Genomic DNA, 21,436 nt, shown 5'->3' on the forward strand with positions numbered 1-21,436 from the left:
GTTGCTTTTCTATCAGTTTCTTCATTTAGGCTACTTTTTGCTTAATATATTTTGCTGTTATGTTTAAAACATAAGAGTTTTTAACTTCTAAGTCTTCATTGTATAATGTACCCTGTGTTAATAAAAAAAGACATTCCAGATCCAGGTTTATGCATTTTGGCTGTAAATGTACTGATATTGATATTCTATCATCAGCTTTTAAAATTTCCATTTGCTTGATGCATCTTTAATAAACTATTTATTGCTCTGGCTGCTTGGCTCAGTGGTAGAACATCGGTCCAGCATGTGGAAGTTTTGGGTTCCATTCTCAGCCAGGGCACACAGGAGAAGTGCACATCTGCTTCTCTACCCTTCCACCTCTCCTTCCTCTCTATCTCTCTCTTCCCCTCCCACAGCCAAGGCTCCACTGGAGCAAAGATGGCCCAGGTGCTGAGAATGGCTCCATGGCCTCCACCTCAGGTGCTAGAATGCATCCGGCCACAATAGAGCATTGCCCAGTGGGCTTGCTGGGTGGATCCTGGTTGGGCACATGCAGGAGTCTGTCTCTTTGCCTCCCTGCTTCTCACTTCAGAAAAATATTAATAAATAAATAATAATAATAATAATAAACTATTTTTTTAGCCTGAGTTATTTTATGTAAATCTCTGTATATGATTGATCTCTTAAAAAAGAGACTTAAAAGTATAGGTTATATACATGTTTCAAACCTAGAATACTACCAAACCAGAATATCACTTAGATACCACAACACAAGATATGTAATGTTTTATTCTCTACGATGAATTCACAATCTAGAGTCCTCATTTTAAAAAGTAATTTTCTACTTCAGTAAATTTTCCCCTGGCACTCCTAAACTCAGAAATAATGTAGATATTTTAACATATAGTGTTTGCTAGTAGCTTGAAAAGCTACATGTCAGAATGATCAGAATAAGATTATTATAGAAAAGTAATTCAACAAAGGAAGAAATGTAGTTCTTAGGAACAGCGATTATTACAATGACAATATATAACAAGTTATTGCGTATCAGACTACGTGCCAAACATTTTGCATATATTCTAACAATACTACAACTTCACAAGATAGATTCTACTACCTCTTATTTTAAGGATAAGAAAACAGTTCCGGTACACATTAAATATCTTGTTCAAAATCTGCATCTGAACCTTAATGTGAATCTTGATTCTAAAACTTTTTACTCCAAGTTCCTAGGTTTTACTAATAGCACACCTACTAACTATGTGATCAAAAATAAGATCTCTTTGAGCTGTTATTTATTCTATTCGTGAAGAATCTCCAAAGTTTAGAATATAATACATAGTGTTTCAATTCTATGCAACTAATTAAAGTATAATGTATTAAATAGTGGTGCATGAACCACAGAATCCTGGAGACTAATATGAAGCAGACGACTGGCATTCTTCTCTCTGCGCAGCATCCTTTCCCCTCTGGGAAGCTATCAAGCTCCCTGGGGTTTAAGGGCATGGGAGGTGGGCCCTATTCTTCAGGGTCAGATATATGCACCAAGCCTCTGGCTGAATGTTTGGTTAAGAATGAGTACATGCCCTAATCCAGTTAAATTAGAACCTAATCCAGGAATTTTTGCTCAAACTGTAATTCTTTTCCCGCTGCAGTTGCTAAAGCAGGCAGAATATAAAACTGGAGCTACTGGGAGTCATACCTTGCCATTATATTAGAGAGAGCCTGCCCAAAAATAAAGTACATATATACAGAGGAAAGGAGAGAGTTGAAAGAGATTCCTGACATCTGTTAAGTGCCTAGATACAGGCCAGAGCCTCTTTAGGGTTATACAAGCCAATAAGCACCTCCTTTTATTTTAAGCTATTTTGCATTGACTTGAAATTGAAAGAGTTCTACTACATAATAATACAACTGCTTCCCTCCCTTTTTCAGTTTCTATTTCTACTTTGGGGATCAAAATAAGAAGGAAAAATAATAAACAGGAGAACATAATACAATACAAAGGATACTGGATTTGAGTTTAGTTAGTCTGATTTAGAGTTATTATACAAACAGATTAAATGACTCAGGACAGACTGATTTTTGCAGACCTGTTTCTATTTACATTAGAATGGGACTGAATTAAATAATTACTAAGGTCTTTCAAGGTATAAAAATCTTATAATTTTATGAATACTAAACATAGGCTAGATAACAGATTTATATACCATGTATTAGAAGAACACAATTTAGTCTAAGAGAATACATTAGAAAAAATTAAAATACTATACTGAGTTTTTTAAAGCTGAAAAAGAGAATAATTATAGTTTATTTAGTTTTAAACAAAGAGAAAATTATAAAATTTCATTAAGTTACTATATGGGGAAATTTAGTAAATAAACTAGAAAAAAATAACCTGCCTGACAAGTGGTAGCACAGTAGATAGAGCATCAATCTTGGACAATGAGGTCCCAGGTTCGAAACCCTGAGATTGCCAGCCTGAGCAAATGATCATCCAGCTTGAGCATGAGATCATCAATTTGATCCCATGGTTGATGGCTTGAAGCCCCAAGATCGCTGGCTTGAGCAAGGGGTCATTGTCTCAGCTGGAGCCCCCAGTCAAGGCACATATGAGAGGCAATCAATGAACAACTAAAGTGCCACAATTATAAGTTGATTCTTCTTATCTCTCTCCCTTCCTCTCTTTCTCTCTCAATAATAATAATAACCTGGTTAAATATGATAGGACATAAAAATTCATAGCTCAGAATTCTATCTTCTTGGGATCACTTAGAATAAAGTTAGTGTTTATTATTACTAGAAAACTTAAGTCTTCATTAAAGATAAGCTAATAAGCTCACAGAGAGCATAACAGATAGGAACTTTATTTCTCATAACTGCTTTGGAAATAAATCAAAAGCTGAAATATTTTTCCTAAAAGTTTAATCAAACAAAATAAATGTTAATGCTTTCTTTACCTACTACCACCTGAAAAGGGGAAAGCAAGGGAAAGAGAGAGGAACAGCAGAAATTCCGGGTAAGTCTGTCATATAATAAAAGTTTATCTTTTTGGAATTTGGAAATCTTTCCAAAATACATACTTATCAGCACTTGTAGGATGTTTTAACTCTTTATTCATAGTTGACCATAAAAATTGTGAGTACTGATGACAATTCTGGAAACAGAGGTGCAAATGCAGACAGTGTGAGAGGCACAGAACTAGATAGAAACAACCCCAGTTGTTCTATGGAAGTGTCACGTTTCCTTCTTATGAATCACTGAATGAAAGATAGTGTCTCCCTTCCTCAAGAAGTTGCCTGACTCTCAGAAAACATTTTTCTTATAGGAGCTATCAGTTGAACTTTGACTTCTACCAAACATTCAAAACCTGAAATATTAATAGGGCATTACTAATACAATGGCACATTTATGGTAAGCTGGAACCCACCGCTCTGCCATCTAACTTACATCAGGTCTGCTGAGGAAATGTCAAGACTCTGCACCCAATTATTTTGAGGAGAGTCTCTGCAAAGTCTACGAATTCTTCACAAAAACATGACAACAGGCTCGTCTTTCTTCAAAACAAGGGGTGGGAAGAGGGGGTGAGGGAGAAGACAGAGAAAAAGGGAGAGGGAGAGGGGAAGGAGAATGAGAGAAGAGAAGGAGGAAGAGAAGAAACTTTCTGGTCCTATATAAATGTCACCAGAATATAAATTTTCTTCAGCTTCCTAATGTTTCTCTATAATTAAAATTAAGGATATAAGCAAAACAACTTTTAAAAAGTTCTAATAAAACTAATCAAATACAAACTAAAAGTAGGTAAAACGTATGTACTGCCTATAACACAGGGTTCACAATTACAAAAATGCAAACCTATAGACTCAACCTAAAAGGAAACATTGGCAAGAGGATACATCTATTAGCACATGTTTCAAGAATAAAACTACTTTGGATGATCAATTATATTCATTATAAAATACTTCTCTGGAATAATTCCATAGTTGTATATATGCTCAGCTAAATTTTCTTACAATGAAATTAGTTACAGTTTAAAAATATATTATTTCACTAGTATTCCAACATTAGGTAAACATATAATATACTATATTTGAACGTTTTTAACTACTTAAATCAAAGGTCATTAAATGTCCTAGCACCCGTCAACTGAAGAGTCTTTCAAAACAGGTCAATTTTATCAGCATTACATGACCTTTCAGGAGAGCATGACCCTGTACAGAGATTAATTCTAAATAGTCTCAAAATTCTCTTGCAGTTCCAGGATTTGTGGACTTAATAAAGATAAACAGTATGCCCAGGAACTCAAACTTCACTCTGAAGGCTGTCCTTAACTGGATAATCTAAAAGCACTTCATCTTTCTGGGTCTCAGTTTTATCATCAATAAAATAAGAAACATTCCTGCAAAAAATAAAAATCCTATGACTTTTATCCACTATATCTAGCTTTCTAATACTGTTTCAACCTAAAACGCAAATAGCACCATTTAGTAAAATACAGCTTTGTCAACATCTACTCATAAATTTCTCTTTCCTTTTTAAAATATACACAGGGATAAAGGTAGGAGCACATTAGGATACTCTTTCAGAATCCGAAATTCATAAAAAAAAAGTCTAGGTATATCAATTAATTATAAGCTAAGCACAGCAGATCTCAATGATTTGATCCTAAGGTGCTAAAAGTGATAAATTTTGACTAAATTACTCAACCCTGAATCTTACTATCATGTAACAAACAGCTAAACATAACAGTTTTACTGCATCCACCCTTAAGAGTATGTACAAATTCCAATTTTATAAGCCTCACCTTTCACTTGGACTCCTCTTAAGAGTCCAATCTCTAAGAGGATGAAGAATACCTGTGCCTAGGGCAGTTCTGCGGATGATGTAGGTACTGTACTACCCCATTATTCCACATGACACTAAAAATTTTACATTTTCGTTTCATAAATATTTCTCTGCCATCTTTCACTCTGGCCTGACTTCATAATGATGTCCCGTGGGCCTTCCTATGTCATCAAATCTCTCCTCACCTCTATGGAGAAACAGAACTGACAATTGTACCAGAGTATGATGACAAAAAGCATCTTCCAATTCACAAATTAAAATATGAGCTCCCTTTTTGACTATTGAGATTTTTATATCTAAGTTATACTGGAATCAGAGAAAATAAAGTATAATAAAGTTGAAGTAAATTTCAGTTTTACTTGTATCCCTGAACATGATGAGATGCAATATCCCAACTGCTTCTCACTATGGCTAGTTCTCACTATCAGAAGCATTCAGGTCAATTATTCAACAGAAGCACTTACATCAGAAAGGGTCTATATGCATATGTGTGGGGAGGGTGGGTGTGAGAGGGAAGGAAGAAGGGAGCAAGATTGAATATATGATCTGAGTTAGAAAAGGCTAGATAGACAATTACATAATTTTTATTTGCTCCCAACTCAAAATCTTTGCCCTACCAGGCGGTTGGTTATAATGCCAAACAAACAAAAAAGGAACACAGTTGAATGTGAAGGCTAATACTTCAGAAATGGTCATTCATATTTGTACCCTGTAATATATAAGATAGTTGCAGTATTGCTATCTAACAATTTTATCCATTTCAAAAAAAAAGTTTTTAAAAAGACATCCCCCACTCCTAAAACTATGAAACAAGCTGTGAAAGGAATGGAAATACCACCTTCCTTCAGTATATGACTTCTCAACTTAGCCCACTACTCGTTTTCATCATATACATGCAGGGTAATACAATCAAAGAATAATTCCTATTTGAGTCCTTTCTGGAAACTTCAGGAGACATCAATATTTTTAAAATGGTGAAGTTCCTTTGCTCATGCCTGCCCCCCAAAAAACAAACAAAAAACCCTTCTTCTGGGCCCTAATCAGTTTGCTCAGTGGGTAGACTTTTCCCTGTCAGCAAAGACAAGAGAAGCGACCATCTGCTTCTCCCTCCCTCCCTCTACCCCTTCTCTCTCTCTTCCCCCTGGCACTAAGAATGGTGCAGTTGGTCCCAGAGTGTCAGCCTCACGCACTAAAAAATCTTCTTCTGAAGAAACCTCAGTATACTGTAAGCCAGTGGTTCTCAAACTTTTTGAAGTTGGGGCACATTTAAAATCCTACAAATAATTATAGGCGCACTATATACAAATTTCTGAGAAATATGTTACAATAATTAAGTGAAATATTAAAGAAAAAATATAAAGTCCAAGTATGCTTTTATGTTAATTAAATGAAATAAATGACAAAATTAAATTTATTCTGACATTAAAAAATATTTTTATGTTACATTTTTTGAGTTATGCTTTTTAGAATTTGTAAAATATAGGGGTTAAAAAATAAATGACAAAAAAGTTATCTTTTTATATATATAGATACATTCTTAGTAAGATTTATTATATTCGGCAGGTCCTGGCACAAATGTGTTAAGTTTTTTCATTCTTGTGTTTATGAGAAACATGAGCCTGATGTGTCCTAGCGATTTCTTCAATGTTTGGGCAAATATTTGAAAGGCAAACTCTCATTTCCTCGTCAATACATTGAAGAATTCCTCTCTTTTTACTTTTAATTGTGTTGTGGGTAGAAAATCCTAATTCACATAAATAGGATGTTGAAAATTGTACTAAAATGTTCAAAGCTTTTTTAGATATTGCCACATATTCTTCTTTTAAAGAAATCCAAAAGGCTTCAAGAGACAATTCCTAATATTTAATCATCAAACCAAAACCCCCACCATACATATCGTCTTAACTTTACACCGAACAAAGTATAGAAGAAACTTGCCTCCAGTCTTTCCGGGGAACATGGGGAGTAGTGTAAACAATCCAGCACCACAGCTTAACAGCCTTTTGCAACCTAACCAAGCAAGTGAGGGAGGGGGTTGGGGCAGACTGTCAGTTTACAGCCAATTCCCCACAACTCTATCCCCCAAAAATCTAAACTCCAAAAACCCTGTTGGTTTTTTGGTACCCAACAGGCACATATTTCTCTGGAATACCATAGGGCATGCCTGGAAATGCTACTACTGCTGTAGGCAGATAGTATACCTTAATGCAGGGGTCCCCAAACTGTGGTCCCCTGAGGCCATTTATCCGGCCCCCACCGCACTTCCAGAAGGGGCACCTCTTTCATTGGTGGTCAGTGAGAGGAGCACAGGATGTATCCGCATCTTGTGCTCCTGGAGTACTGTATGTGGCGTCGCCTCACGGCTCCGGAAGCGTGTCATATCACTTGTTACGGCTAGCAGTGACAAATATGGAACCGGACATTGACCATCTCATTAGCCCAAAGCAAGACCATAGTTTCCATTGAAATACTGGTCAGTTTGTTTATTTAAATTTACTTGTTCTTTATTTTAAATATTGTATTTGTTCCCATTTTGTTTTTTTACTTTAAAATAAGATATGTGCAGTGTGCATAGGGATTTGTTCATAGTTTTTTTTTATAGTCCGGCCCTCCAAAGGTCTGAGGGACAGTGAACTGGCCCCCTGTGTAAAAAGTTTGGGGACCCCTGCCTTAATGCCTGACAAAATAACTGGTTTTGCTGCTTTGGTAAAGACAGGAGTTCTGCATGTCACTATGATTCACTGTGTTGTTCATCAGTATGCACTGGGGTGCAAGATTCTACCATCATTCTTGAGGGAAATAGGTAATATTGCTGTGAAGTGTACTACTGCTTCATGAGTGCCAGGCTTTGAATCACAGCCTATGCAAGAGGATTTGTCATGAAAAACCTGTTGTGAAAATAGCCAAAATCATAAAAGCCAAGATTTTTATTTTATTTTACTTTATTTTTTTTGTCTTGAGAGAGACAAATTTTGGTCAAATAAGTTTGTAAAATATGATTTTTATGTTTGCTCGCTTATAGTTTGCATTGGAGGCTGAGCAGAGCCAGGTATATGTGGTCTGTGAAATTTGCAAATTACCTTCCTGTTGGGAAGGGCCATTGTTTTGCTAATGTCTGCGGGAGGAGAGGTTCTCCAGCCAGAAAGTTTTGGAAAAGAGAGCAGAAGGAGAAAGAGAAAAGAAGCCATGTTAGCAGAGTGAGATCAAAGAGACTGCAGAGTGCTGCCAGTTTGTGCAGAAAAAGAGGAAGTGTGCAGATGGGAACCAAAGGTGAGGGGCTTTGCAAGCTCTGCTGAGACTAGCGGGGCCTTTAATTCTAGGAGAAACTGAAGATTCTCCTGGTGTGAAACTGGAGAATGTGTCAGGGCTCTGGGAGCTCTGAATGAGTGAAAGGGAAGTGTTTTTCCTGTGTGTTACTCGTCAGCCAGTGTGAGACTTTAATAAAGGAATGGCCCACCATTTTTTGGCTCCACTGTTTCTTTACCATCTGCCCGAATCCAATGACAACCTGAACCTGCATGTGCTTGGCCAGGACAGCTGCGACTACTGGCCCTACAGCAAGGAAAGAGAGACAGGAACATCAAGATGCTTCCTGTATGTGCCTAGACACAGGAAATCAAACTGGCAACCTCTATGCTCCAGGACAATGCTCCAACCAACCAAGCTATCTGGCCAGGGTGCAAAACCAAGACTTTCCATCAAGGGCTTCTCAAGTGGTTTTGTCAAGAAGTGGGAGTAACTATGAAATGTTTGCTATATAAGCTCACTGGCTTTAGAAGACAAATCTATAGTCAGAAATTTAACTGCCATTAACTGGGTAAAATATAAACTTGATTACAGTTTAAACCTTCATTCTTAAAACTAAAATGTGTAGTCATAATCCTTTCTTTCCTAATAGCATTATGTCAGGATCTGGCCAAAAATGATCTTATTAACTAGAAGGTAAAGTTAATTATTCAACACTAATTTATCTGAAGAGTCTTAGAGAATTCGCAGTTCTTGACACAATACCACTTTCTCATCTAGCAAAAAGAATCTATAGATTCTGTTTTTAGCACTTGTTCTGACCAAAAACAAAGTCAATATTGACTGCATATCAAAGATGACACAAAGGTTGCAAAGTCAAAGACAATGGAGTAGCTTGCACATTATTTAAAAGCTAAAGAATAGTAGCCCTTTCATTAAAATTTACTAAACTAAAGCTTAATTTTGGTTAACCTGTACCAATTAGATTTAGTCATCAGTCTCAACGAGTGGCCACTGATTTTTGCATTAAAAAGAGACATAATTTTAATGAAGATTTCTTTTATTTTTCTATGATAAAAAAATAGTTTTCAATGCAACTAAAAACTTAAGAACAATTTTATGTTCATGTACACCATGCACATTTTTGAGAGAATATTTATAGTGTTCTTTATATTTTTAAAAGGTGTACAACAACATTAACAGTTTAAGAGGCCCTAGCTTAAATCTAGTGTTCTGGCTCCACATTACATAACTTTTCTATTTTTTACTTTAAATTCTTTTTGGCTGATTTTTTTCCCACTACCAAAATGTCTGTTTTAAATTTCTCCCATTGCTTCTGCAACTGTTATTATAATTTGATCTGCTTCTTAGTTTTCCTCCATTCAGTCTTTTCCTGTGCTCTGCATTTATTCACTTCAGTGTAAAGCAAATTACCTTCCATAGTTTTAATCAGCAAAAGCAATTGTTTCCCTCTAGATGATGAAAGGATGAACCAAAGTAAACATCTCAGGTCCCCCACTCTAGAGTTCATTCCAGTGCTATCAACCCAGAGTACACACCATGTACAGAAATGTAAGTCAATCTATCATAATCAACTTTATAAGACTCAATTTCTTAAACTACCACCAATAAACAGTACTTTGGCATCCTTATATATAAAACTGAAATAAATCTTTCACATAAGTTATGATGTCTCCCTCAATAAAGCTCTTTAAATGAGTTTTCCCATCTACCTGGAATGTTTTAGGTTATTTCCTTCTCAGAGACAGAGAAATGTACAAAATCTCTTTGTAAAAAATGTAAACATATTTTTCCATACTTACTATCTGAAGAAATAAATCTCTTGAAAATCAATGTAAGAGTTCTTCCAAGAGTTCATTTTTGCTTTCAAATGAACTACACTAATTAATCACTGATTTTCAACACATTTATTAGTCTTCTCAATGAGAACTTCTGACTAATCTTTACTTATATAAATATTCATATCAAAGAATAATATATGTTATAAAGCAAAGATCATACTTTACTAGATAATGGCATCCAAGTTATTATTAATCAAGTACATTTTATTCTCAATCAAGCTTCAAAAATATCAAGCTTATTTTTGATCAACATGCTGCTTTTTAAAATACTTTGTGAGTATTTGAGACTAAATATGCAATACAGTTATAATGGGTAAGATTTGCTAGTAGCAAAACACAAAAATGAGAGCTTGAACAGAAAAATTCAATCAATATTTGCTCACATAGAAGTTAAGGTAGTAATTGATTTAAATGTTTAGAAGAAATACATAAGGTTACCAACTTTCTTTTTAAAAATCTGTTTTCTAATAAATTCTTAGATCTGGGAAAAGGAAAGAAAAACCTCAAATACAACTTACCTTTTTGTCTCTGGTCCTTACTTCCCCATAGAAATCTAGGGCCTCTTGTGCCTTTAAAAATTTGCCCCGATGTAACAAATATGCGCAAATCATTACACCAGTTCGTCCCTTTCCAGCTTTACAGTGAATTGCTGCAACATGATTGTCATCTTCACTTAGCCATTGGTCAAGATCTTCACAAAAGGGTTTGATAAGTTCTAGCTGTGGTGGATTATGGTCTTCAAAAGGATACTGTGCAACTGTGTTAAAAAGATAAACTCAGAATAAGTGAAAAATCTTTCCTGAATTGTTTATTAAAGGTAAGTTTAACTTTAGAAATGCTGCATAGAAGCTCAATAGATGTTTAAAAGAAAAGCTGAATGCCAGAAAAAAAATAATTTATTGTCTGATAATTTTTAAATTTTTGAATAAAAATAGTCTCTCATTAACTCTTAACTTACCTAATAAACAGGAAAGCCAAGTATTATTTACCCCACTTTATAAAGGAGGAAACTTTGCTATGGACAGGTAGCACAGGTCAAACATATCAGAGGTAGGGATGAACTCAAAATGAAATGTCATATAAACATCTTATTAGGACTTTGAATTAATTTTCCAATAAAAGGAGCAATAATACTTGTAACATTGCATCACCACAAAACATACTCAAAAGAATGATTATAATAAATCAACAATAGGAAGGATTGCATACAGGACTGCATTTTAAACTTCATATAATAGAAATGCTAAGTGTGTTGTACAATTGATTTTAAAGGCATTTACAAAAGAAACTAAAAAACTACTTATAGTCAGTATACAACTGTAGTGAAGTTTATCAAATAAAATTTCAAATAAAAGTCTTTTTACATGACTTATTAAGAACCTAAAACTTCTTTGTATCCCATAGTGAAAATAAGAGTTTTTTAAAATTTGCCCACCAACAGGACTTTAAATATATCCCCAGTAAATTTTATCTTACTGGTTTCTGCCTGGGGTCCACTATTAAGATCCTTAAAAATTCTGACTCTCTAAGGTACCTAATTATCCTGTGTCATCTAAATATGTAAAGAGCATGTCTTGTATCTTCAACCAAATCCTAATGTGGCACAGGATAAAGTTAATTAAGTCCTTTGTTGTGGCAGGAAAGCTCTTTTGGTAGACAATGACTATGATTACAGGGGTCATCAGGACAGCTTTCACTTAGTCATCTACCTCACTGCTATCATAATATCTTCATTTCCCCAGTGGCACACAAAAAACATCTGGGAAAACTTGGTAAATGTTTATATAAAGCTAGATAAATCTCAAGTTATGGCCCTCACTTTCTCTTAACAGCATCTACCAAACTTCTCAATTTTCAAGTTCTCTCATGGCTCAAGAAGTTCCACAAACACAAATGAAAGTTTCTGTGAGCTCCAAGATAGAACTGACTGTACCTGAAGAAGAACTCATTTAAAACAGTGCCCTGCTCTCACCGACCAGGTTCCCCTTATCCATATTTTACCCTTTTCCACCTTTTCGGTCATGTTCTTTGACAGAGTTAAGTTTGTTCTGCTTTCTCTAAACCATCTTATGATTACACCAAATGCCTCAGAAAGTTGTTATGACCCCCTCTTTATTTTATTGCTAGCTAGAAAATTTCTAATTTTTAGTCCATTCTGCAATTTAGTTTTTCTAATATTTCTGGCAGGTTTATATTACACTTGTTTCCTAAAACACAACAGCAAATTATATTTTTCAAATTTTCTAAGGCCATGTTTAAGACAAATATTTCTCACTTAATAATGAGTTTATTATTGCAATGACAGTAAGATTTATTGGTTTTAAGTTATTTAACATAATACCTACCTCTGCAGTTAAATTTGGCGGTATCATAATGTCTTTCAGCACATCTAAAAGAGAAGTTTAAATGTGATATAAAGTTATCTTTTATATATGAGAAAAAAGTAAATAGTAACAAACATTTTCTGAAGCTTTAGAATATACCAAGCATTATGTTAAGTGTTTTATATTAAGTATTTCTTTTAATTCTGTGATATAGGTTCTGTTACTAACCCCATTTTACAATTAAGGAAACTGATGCCTAAAACACTAAGTGTATGCAATTAGACTTGACACATTTGCTTACAAAACTTGCAATGTCACTAATAACAATACTGCAAATTCAGCTGCATCTATACCTTCAAATTTCCTTTATGGAAATTCTGCATGCTAATGGAGTTTAACACCTAGTTTTAGAATCATCTTTACTTCACAGTTGAGCATACACAGTTTTCTTAAACTTATTTTAAAAGATACATGTTAAAAACTGTGAAATTTTAAATGCAAAGGAAAAGTAAAGAAAGAAACTAAATGATGCTAATCTACTCAGACACAACACTTTAATCAACTTTTTAAAACTAGACCTTTCTCTTTTTATATAACCCAGAGATCTTTTTCAATATCTTCTCGTTACAAATTTTCATTGAAGTCTTAGAGTAATGAAAGAGTAACAAGTAAAATCAATACAGAATAGTAAAATGTTAACTTAGCACTACTTTAGGGCAGCTAAAATTCATCTTTTTATTAGTTGTGACACGTTTGTTATCATAAACTGGCTTATTCATAATTAATAGCTCATGTTTATAAACATTAATAGGCTCAGAAAGGAATTCCATATATTGTATTAGGTTGTTCAACAGTATCCTGGTAACACCAAATATTAAACAAACCAGACCATTAAAAAATTATTTAAAATAAAAACTTAGTATTTTAAAATATATCAAGGTCTACAGACCCTTAATCCAGAATTCTAAAATCCTCAAAGTGTGAAACATCTAACATTTTTAAAAAAATTTATGGCAAACTCAATTACAGCAAAACTTACGAGATTTTGAATTTATAAGATTGTATGTAGTCCTTAATTAAGACACTTACAGTGAATAATCAAACATTTTATTCTAGGTCTAACCCAAGCACCAGTGAGGTGCTATAATAAAATACATGCTTCCATGATACCTTTCTGAAAACTGAAAAACTTACGAATGCTGAAACAAACTGGCCCCAAGAGTTTCAACTAAGCAACTGTGCATCTATATTTTACTTTTAGAAATCCTGAAAATATCTGCATAGCTCCTCAATTTGAAACCCAAATCCACATGAAGGTTAAACTAATTATAAACAAACTACAATTCACTAGTTTCTAAGTTGTCAGAACTGAAATAAACTTTCATAATACAATGCAAAACAAAGCTCTTCCGTTTTACCATACTACAATTTAGTATATTGTGTTTTGCCAGAAATAAAATGTATTCAGTAATGACATGAGCACATATACGTAAATATGTAGAAATGAGCTACTAAATGTCTACTAGATGCAAACACCTTACAAAGGACTTTCCATGTTTTTCTGACTCATCCTCACAACCATAAAACAGTTAATATTATCTCCATTTCAAACATGAAAGGGCTAAGATTTAGCACACTAAAAATCTTGCCCTAAACCACAATATGTAAATAGAAGAGACAAGGCTCAATCAAGTTCAGCTCCTCTGATTACAAAAGTCAATCTTTTTCCAGTACTGCTCCATACTGCCACTTATAATTTAAAAATTGAATATAATTTTTAAAACAAAAGCAGTAACAAAATTTAGTCAAAGCCAACCTTCCTACAAGAGCAGTATTTGGCACAAAAGAACCAATAAATAGTGATATTGAAAACATAAACAAACTATGTACTCTCTAAAGGTACTGCTAAGAAGTATGTGAGAACACATACTGGGACTGGTAGTGATGAAACTGATCTGGGTAGGGGCTGGTAGGGTAAGAATAGTTTCTTCTTAATTAAAACCTTCTCTGATAACTGCATGCACAAACACACACAAAAACACACACAAAGTTTCCTGTAAATTTTTTGCAGTATACTAAGCTTCTCAAAACAAAACTAAAGATACATAAATAAAGCTAATGAGCTTTAACTAAAACAAGTGTTACAACTAATCATTTATACTTCTTTATAATTAAAACTCAACTTAAAAGATATTTTCTTATCATTACCTCATACTGGCTTATATGATACAAGAGAAATGAAGAGACACTGAAGGAGAAAGGTTTTATGAAGTCACTGTAGTAGACAGAAAGTGAAGAAAGGGACAAGGTTAACAGGCAAAGCTTTCAATGAAGTGAGACTTGCCAGAGAATCAGCTTAGCATGTAGGGCCTCTACTCTCTTCAACGAAGCTATCCCTATCTTACAAAAGAACACTTAATCGATAAAAATTAACAGCTAAATGTTTACCACAAAATAATAGAAAGTTGTATGTCATATAAAATATACTACAGAATATAGTATCCAGTGAACAGTTAAGTTCCTCAAAGGCAAGAACTCTGTCATGCCTTCATTCCCTTATCTCTCTCATTCCTCTCACTCTCACCAGAGTACAGATTAGAGGGAGGAACATAACAAAATAAAATACTCACACACAAAAAAACTAATTTATTAAGTATCAGTATACTTGAATTTGTTAATGACAGGTTAATTTTGTCTTTTATCTTAAAGTAACTTATTGAACACCTAACAGATATAAACAAATACAGTCTGCTTATACATTCAGAACTCTCAATTCTACATTAAGAACTCTTCTAATCCACATATGTCATAAATGCCATAAAAAGTTTAATATACTATTAAATACAGGTATGTCTAATATAAATATTTCATTTTTCAATTTATATGTTTGCAAAGATATACTGTATAACATGTCATTCATGTCCTAAAAATTAAAGAAATGAAATAGAAATATCTATGCTTGCCAGACTCAATTATCCAGAGCCAGAAATATAAACGGGTAGAAAGAAGGCGAAGAAGATTGAACAGTGACATCAGAAATCAAAACATGCTACAACTGGGTAGTAGTACAAACTTCTCAAGTAAGGAAAATCTGGGGAGGTTAAAAAAAAAGACAAATTAGCAAACAAACTCAATACTGGCATAAACAGTGAATGGTGTACTACCATATGTACCTGTATGACCTGTTCAACTCACTTAACTTCTCTAGCCCTCAGATTCCCCATCTGTAAAGTGAGACGGTTGGACTAAATGGTCTCTTTCAGGTATTTTCTAGTTCTGAAAGCCTATATGATTCCATTAAATGGAGTGGAGAAAGGGAGTTAAAATATGTGAACCAAAAACTATTCTCAACTAATAACAAGACAGTTCATTAACTTGGTAGTCTAATGTTTGGACACACAAAAACAAGTAGGCAGTCAAGTTCCCAGGCTACTTTATGCCAACTTTAACCATGATAATGAAAGTGACCCACAATACTGACATGCTAAGTCCTAAATCCTAGAAGCAGGATGCCGCTGCTTTCAGAAATGAAAAGAGTTCCTTCCCTGTATCTGAATATGTTACTTGAATAAAATTTTGAAAAAGGCAGAATTTGTCTTGCATGTCTTTCTACTTTCCTTCTGAGACACTCTAATTGCCTAATCCTGAGATTATAAACCTGAAGTCACTCATATTTAATGGACTCCAGTTTTTGACAGTTCTTGTCCTGTTTTGTCTTTTTTTTCTTAATTTAACTTTTAAATCCAGTTATTCAAAAGTACAAAGTATTGTGGTTTTTATTTTCCTCCATAGAAATACTCTGGCATCTGAAACAAGGCTTGTTGTAGAAGTTAATCAGGAAAAGAGTATGACACGCATATGGATCGATTGTAAGCTGGGGCACACCTACACTTGTTTCTACAGCAACTTTTGCTTCCTTTCATTTTGTCATCTATTTCCACCACAGCCTACATACATACATACACACACACACAATCCCCATAATCTGACCATAATCAATTATCTGCCACATTATTCCAACAAGTTTCTTACATCCTCTTATCTTTGCTTGCAATGCCATTTCCCCTCCTGGTAAGCCAGCAGGTCAATCTCTACTGATTCTCTTCATCACAGCTCAAATATCCTTCTCTAGTGACATCTTCATTTTGGAATACAATTACTATTTCCACTGCTCTCTTCTATACAAGAGTTATCTCTTCTATTATACTTTGTTCACTTCTCATATTACTCTATAAAATTACCTGAGGACTGGAACTATATCTTAATCACCTCTGGACCAGCAACATGTTCTATAAATGGCTAACGTTGCAAATACACAATAAGTGTCTGCTTCTTTGTGAATCTGAAGAGATTAATGAAAACTCACTAGGAGAAACAATATCGGTGTCCACTTCACTCTCATGTCTTATCAGAATAGAAAGATCATTAAATTAAAGCTAAAAAAGCAACATCTCAGAAGACAGAGAATCTTTCCATAGGAAAGATGTAAACGCCCAATGAAGGTAGGAAAGAATCTTGTTCTTACATTGGATAAACAAACTCCACAGAAACTGCAACAGTGAATTAGTGTAAACAAATTTAGATTTAAAAATTTCCTGTTGTATAATTTATATATATCACATAGGAAAACTAAAAGCCAGGAAAAAAAACCCACGTTTTATATAACACTGTTTAAAAAGTAGTACATGGTCAATATTTAGGGAAAGAAAAATAGTCTTCAAGGGCAAAAATGGTTAAATATTTTCTACCCATTTTTCTTTTGTTGCTTTTTTCCTTTTCAAATCCCTAGTCACAAAGTCAAAAGAAAAAACCATATAGATAAGGTCAGCTGGCTATATCAATTGGGCAATCCTTACATCCCTGCCCCAAAGAGAGGAAATGACCCAATTCAATAATTTTAGATGACTTATTTATGTTATTTACATCTAGAGAATATGCTAAGAGTTGTTTTAATCAATTGACCTAGAGACATAGAATAAACAAAATTATATTCACTGTGGAGTATACCTCCATGGAAGATATCAATGCTTTAACAAAAGCTCTGCTATCTCTTACACTTCAAGTTACCACATGGTTATGGGCTCAAAGATGGGATGGATGCCAAGTCACTTAATGCAGATCAAGTAACATAAATCTGTGCCAACATTTTTTTACCTCATCACTACACTTTCTAAATGACCTAACAGTGCTCTCGATCAGACTTCTTGAACTAAGTGTTTTAGGAATACAGTTCTGTTCAAATACATCTTTACCTCATTCTAACAAAGAAATAACTTTTACTTAATAGTTATTTTAGAAGTATTTGGAAGCATACAAATATGAAAACATACTTACAGATTGTATATCTTGTAATGGTTTTTATGCTTTGAATCCAAAAACCTTAAAACAAAACAAACAAACAAAAAGCCACCATTAACAAAAATGAGCTAACATTTGAAATTGCATTAATACTATTAAGAAAGACCAAAAGACAGATTTCTATTTTTCCTAATCTCAAATACCATTCAAGAAAAATAAATAAACTCCAATACATATTCTTTCCATGGGTTAAAACTAGTATTCAGGTCATTCTTACATTACATAGATTTATACAATCTGAAGTAAAGCCAGAGCTTTTCACAGGATGAATATTTTCATAATCTTCTCCCTTCAGCCTAACATAGTAAAGTTGAATATTAAAGAAATAACTTCTTTAAATAGTAGGATTAGCATTTAGCCAAAGTCATCTAGCTTATATAGATTTGTGAGAAATAGTCACATACAATAGAATAATCTTAAAAGTAACCCGAATGCCATCATTTTCTTACAAACTAAAAACTTTTGATATTTGAAAGATGTATATAGTAACTATTAACTCTGTATAGAATTTTTAAAGCATTTTCATATATATATTTTCATCTGATGCTCACAAACATCTGAGGTAGAGCTTAATCACATTTTATAAATGAGGGGAGTAGGTATCAGAGAAATTACAGGACTTGCCCAAGATCATATAGCTAATAAGTCAAAGAATCAAGACCAAAAACCTCTCCCTCAAAACAATTAGTTAACAACTACTACAACCAACACAAGAACTTACTATATATGGTAGGCACTATGCTACTGGAGTACTTTATATACATATATAAACTTGTTTAATCCTACGAGGAGTTAGAGAAGTACAGGGCTGGGGAAATATCAGAAGAAATAAACGAGTAAGTCAAATAAGAACCAGAAGGAAAGATTTCTAAAAATTTAAAATCCAGGAGGTTCAACATATGAATAGGCGTCCTAGAGAAAGAATAGAAAACACAGAAGAAAATTTCAAAAAATGGCCAAAACGTAAGACATGAGTTTCCAAAGTACAGAGTATCCAGCAAAAAATGATAAAAATAGACCCAAAAAATTGCAACCATCTTTTTGACATTTCTGAATATTGAAGAGATAAATAAGACCCTAAAGCTCCCTGAGAGGAAACAGATTTCATAAAAAGAATCTGAAATCATAATGACTTTACCTTTTTTTAATGGCAACACTAGCAACTAGAAAAAAATTGGGCAAAATTTTCTGACTCTGATGGAAAATTATTCCATACCAAGCAAGACTCTAAATCAAGAGTGACTATATAATGAAGGCATTTTTAAATAAGTAGTCTCAAATAATTTTGCTTCCAATATATTCTTTCTCAGGGAGTTACTAGATGTGCTCCACCAAAACAAGGGTGGGAAACCATGAGAGAAGATGACAAATTCCAGGAATTGAAGAGTCAAACTCATGAAAAAAGAAAAGAATGATGGTGAAGGAACATTTTAAGCAGAATGCACTACAGCAAGCCTAGAGAACAACTAATTCAGGTTAGAGCAGACCAGAAGACTCAGAAAATAAAATTGATATAAAACCAAATGTGCCCAAACATGTTGATTTATACAACTGAAGGCAAGTTTAAGATGAATTACAGTTAAAAATATAAAAACTAAAGTTAAAGGAAGGGAAGTAACGAGGAAAATTAATTGTTAACTCCAGGGAAAACAAAATGTACAGAAAAAAAATCAGTCAATAATATACTATTATCACTTAATTGTGACTGGCATTTATCTAGTCATGATGACATTAAAACTCCAATACTGATGTAATAAATTATAATATAACTATTGGAAGAAGGGAAATCGGGAAGTCAGAAAATATGTGTGTTGTTGGGGCAGGAGGAAAAAGAGTCCATAAACTTGGATGTGAACAATTACGCTACACAGTAGTAATAAAAGCTGTACTTATAACTTGATCACTAACTGAAATTATACATTTTGATATTATACTACAGTTGTTGCAAAGATCAAAATATTATTTATCATCAACACTTCAAAATTAAGTCATTAGACCTGGCAATAGACTTTATTTATTTATTTATTTATTTATTTATTTATTTATTTATTTATTTTTACGTTTTTCTGAAGCTGGAAACAGGGAGAGACAGTCAGACAGACTCCCGCATGCGCCCCACCGGGACCCACCCGGCACGCCCACCATGGGGCAACGCTCTCGCCCACCAGGGGGCGACGCTCCGCCCATCCTGGGCGTCGCCATGCCGCGACCAGAGCCACTCCAGCGCCCGGGGCAGAGGCCACAGAGCCATCCCCAGCGCCTGGGCCATCTCTGCTCCAATGGAGCCTTGGCTGCGGGAGGGGAAGAGAGAGACAGAGAGGAAAGCGCGGCGGAGGGGTGGAGAAGCAAATGGGCGCCTCCCCCATGTGCCCTGGCCGGGAATCGAACCCGGGTCCTCCGCCCACCAGGCCGACGCTCTACCGCTGAGCCAACCGGCCAGGGTCGGCAATAGACTTTTAAATTTAATTTGTTAATAACTATATTATTAAATCAGATTATTTGGTTTTTAAATATTTTCCTAACTACTATAATCCTATGAATTTTATTTTATGGATTTAAAGTCACTTTAAGAAGGGGTCCATAAACCTCAGCAGACTGCCAAAAAGGCACATGGCATTAAAAAAAATTTTAAGAACCCTTGCCAAAGGGTAGAAAGAAACAAAGAAAAGTATCAACCTTCTTTGTTGTGGTGGTGGTGGTGGTGAATAAACCCTGTGGAACTCTTTGGTTCTAACATATCATGTGTTCAACTCTTTTTTAAGGTCAATATTTAAAGTATGTGTTACTTTCCATATTCTTTATTTTATTTTTTAAATAATGTTTTTATTTTCAATTACAGTTGGCATACAATATTATATTTTATATTAGTTTCAGGTGTGCAACATAATGATTAGGCATTTGTAACTTACAAAGTGATTACCCCAATAAATGTAGTGCACATCCAACACCACACATGGTTACTACAATATTACTTACTGACTGTATTCCTTATGCTGTACTTTACATTTCCCTATTTTTATAAATGGCAATTTGTACCTTACTCACTTCCCTGTTTTCACCCTTCTTCCCGAGTCCTGCTCCCATCTGGCAACCATCAAAATGTTTTCTGTATCTATAAGTTTGTTTTGTTTATTCATTTATTTTTAAGATTCCACATATAAATGATACTGTATTTGTCTTTATCTTACTTGTTTCACTCATCACAATACCCTCTGTGTCCCTCCATGTTATTGCAAATGGCAAGATCCCATGCTTTTTTTATGACTGAGTAATATTCTTTTGTATGAATGTACCACTCCTTTATCTACTTTTCTATCAATGAACACTTAGGTTGCATCTATATCTTGCCTATTGTAAATAAAGCTGCAGTGACTATAAAAATAAGTTTTTAAATTAGTGTTTTGGAATTCTTCAGCTAAATACCCAGAAGTGAAAATGCTGGGTCCTTCTTTGTCTCTTATTATAGCCCTTGTTTTAAAGTCTATTTTCTCTAATATAACTGTTGCTACCTCAGCTTTTCTTTTGTTTCCATTTGCATAAAATATCTTTTTTCCACCTCTTTTACTTTCAGTCTGTGTCTTTTGATCTGAAGTAGGTCTCTTGTAGACAGCATATGTACAGGTCTGGTTTTCTGACCCATTAAGCCACCCTATGTCTTTTAATTGGAGCATTTAATTTATTTACATTTAACGTAATTATTGCTAGGTATGTAGTTACTGCTATTTTATTATTAATATTTTTTTATCTTCTTCTTCTTAAAGAAGTCCCTTTGCAGCAAGCTCCCAGGTAGGTACCAATGTTACCACAGATTAGTCTGGCCTT

The 21,436-nt window shown here is 34.2% G+C and overlaps 1 protein-coding gene across 1 annotated transcript in view; it reads right to left on the reverse strand.

The window, feature by feature from the left end:
* PTEN (phosphatase and tensin homolog) overlaps nt 1-21,436 on the reverse strand; it is a gene marked incomplete at its 5' end in the record, with an annotated part of 89,264 nt that overhangs the window by 16,461 nt on the left and 51,367 nt on the right. The window contains 3 exons of the mRNA XM_066350224.1: nt 10,451-10,689; nt 12,278-12,321; nt 17,591-17,635. Coding sequence (XP_066206321.1) covers nt 10,451-10,689; nt 12,278-12,321; nt 17,591-17,635 — 328 coding nt within the window. The remainder of the gene's footprint in view (nt 1-10,450; nt 10,690-12,277; nt 12,322-17,590; nt 17,636-21,436) is intronic.

Source organism: Saccopteryx leptura, chromosome 9 (genome assembly GCF_036850995.1).
Source record: "Saccopteryx leptura isolate mSacLep1 chromosome 9, mSacLep1_pri_phased_curated, whole genome shotgun sequence".
Lineage (NCBI taxonomy): Eukaryota > Metazoa > Chordata > Mammalia > Chiroptera > Emballonuridae > Saccopteryx > Saccopteryx leptura.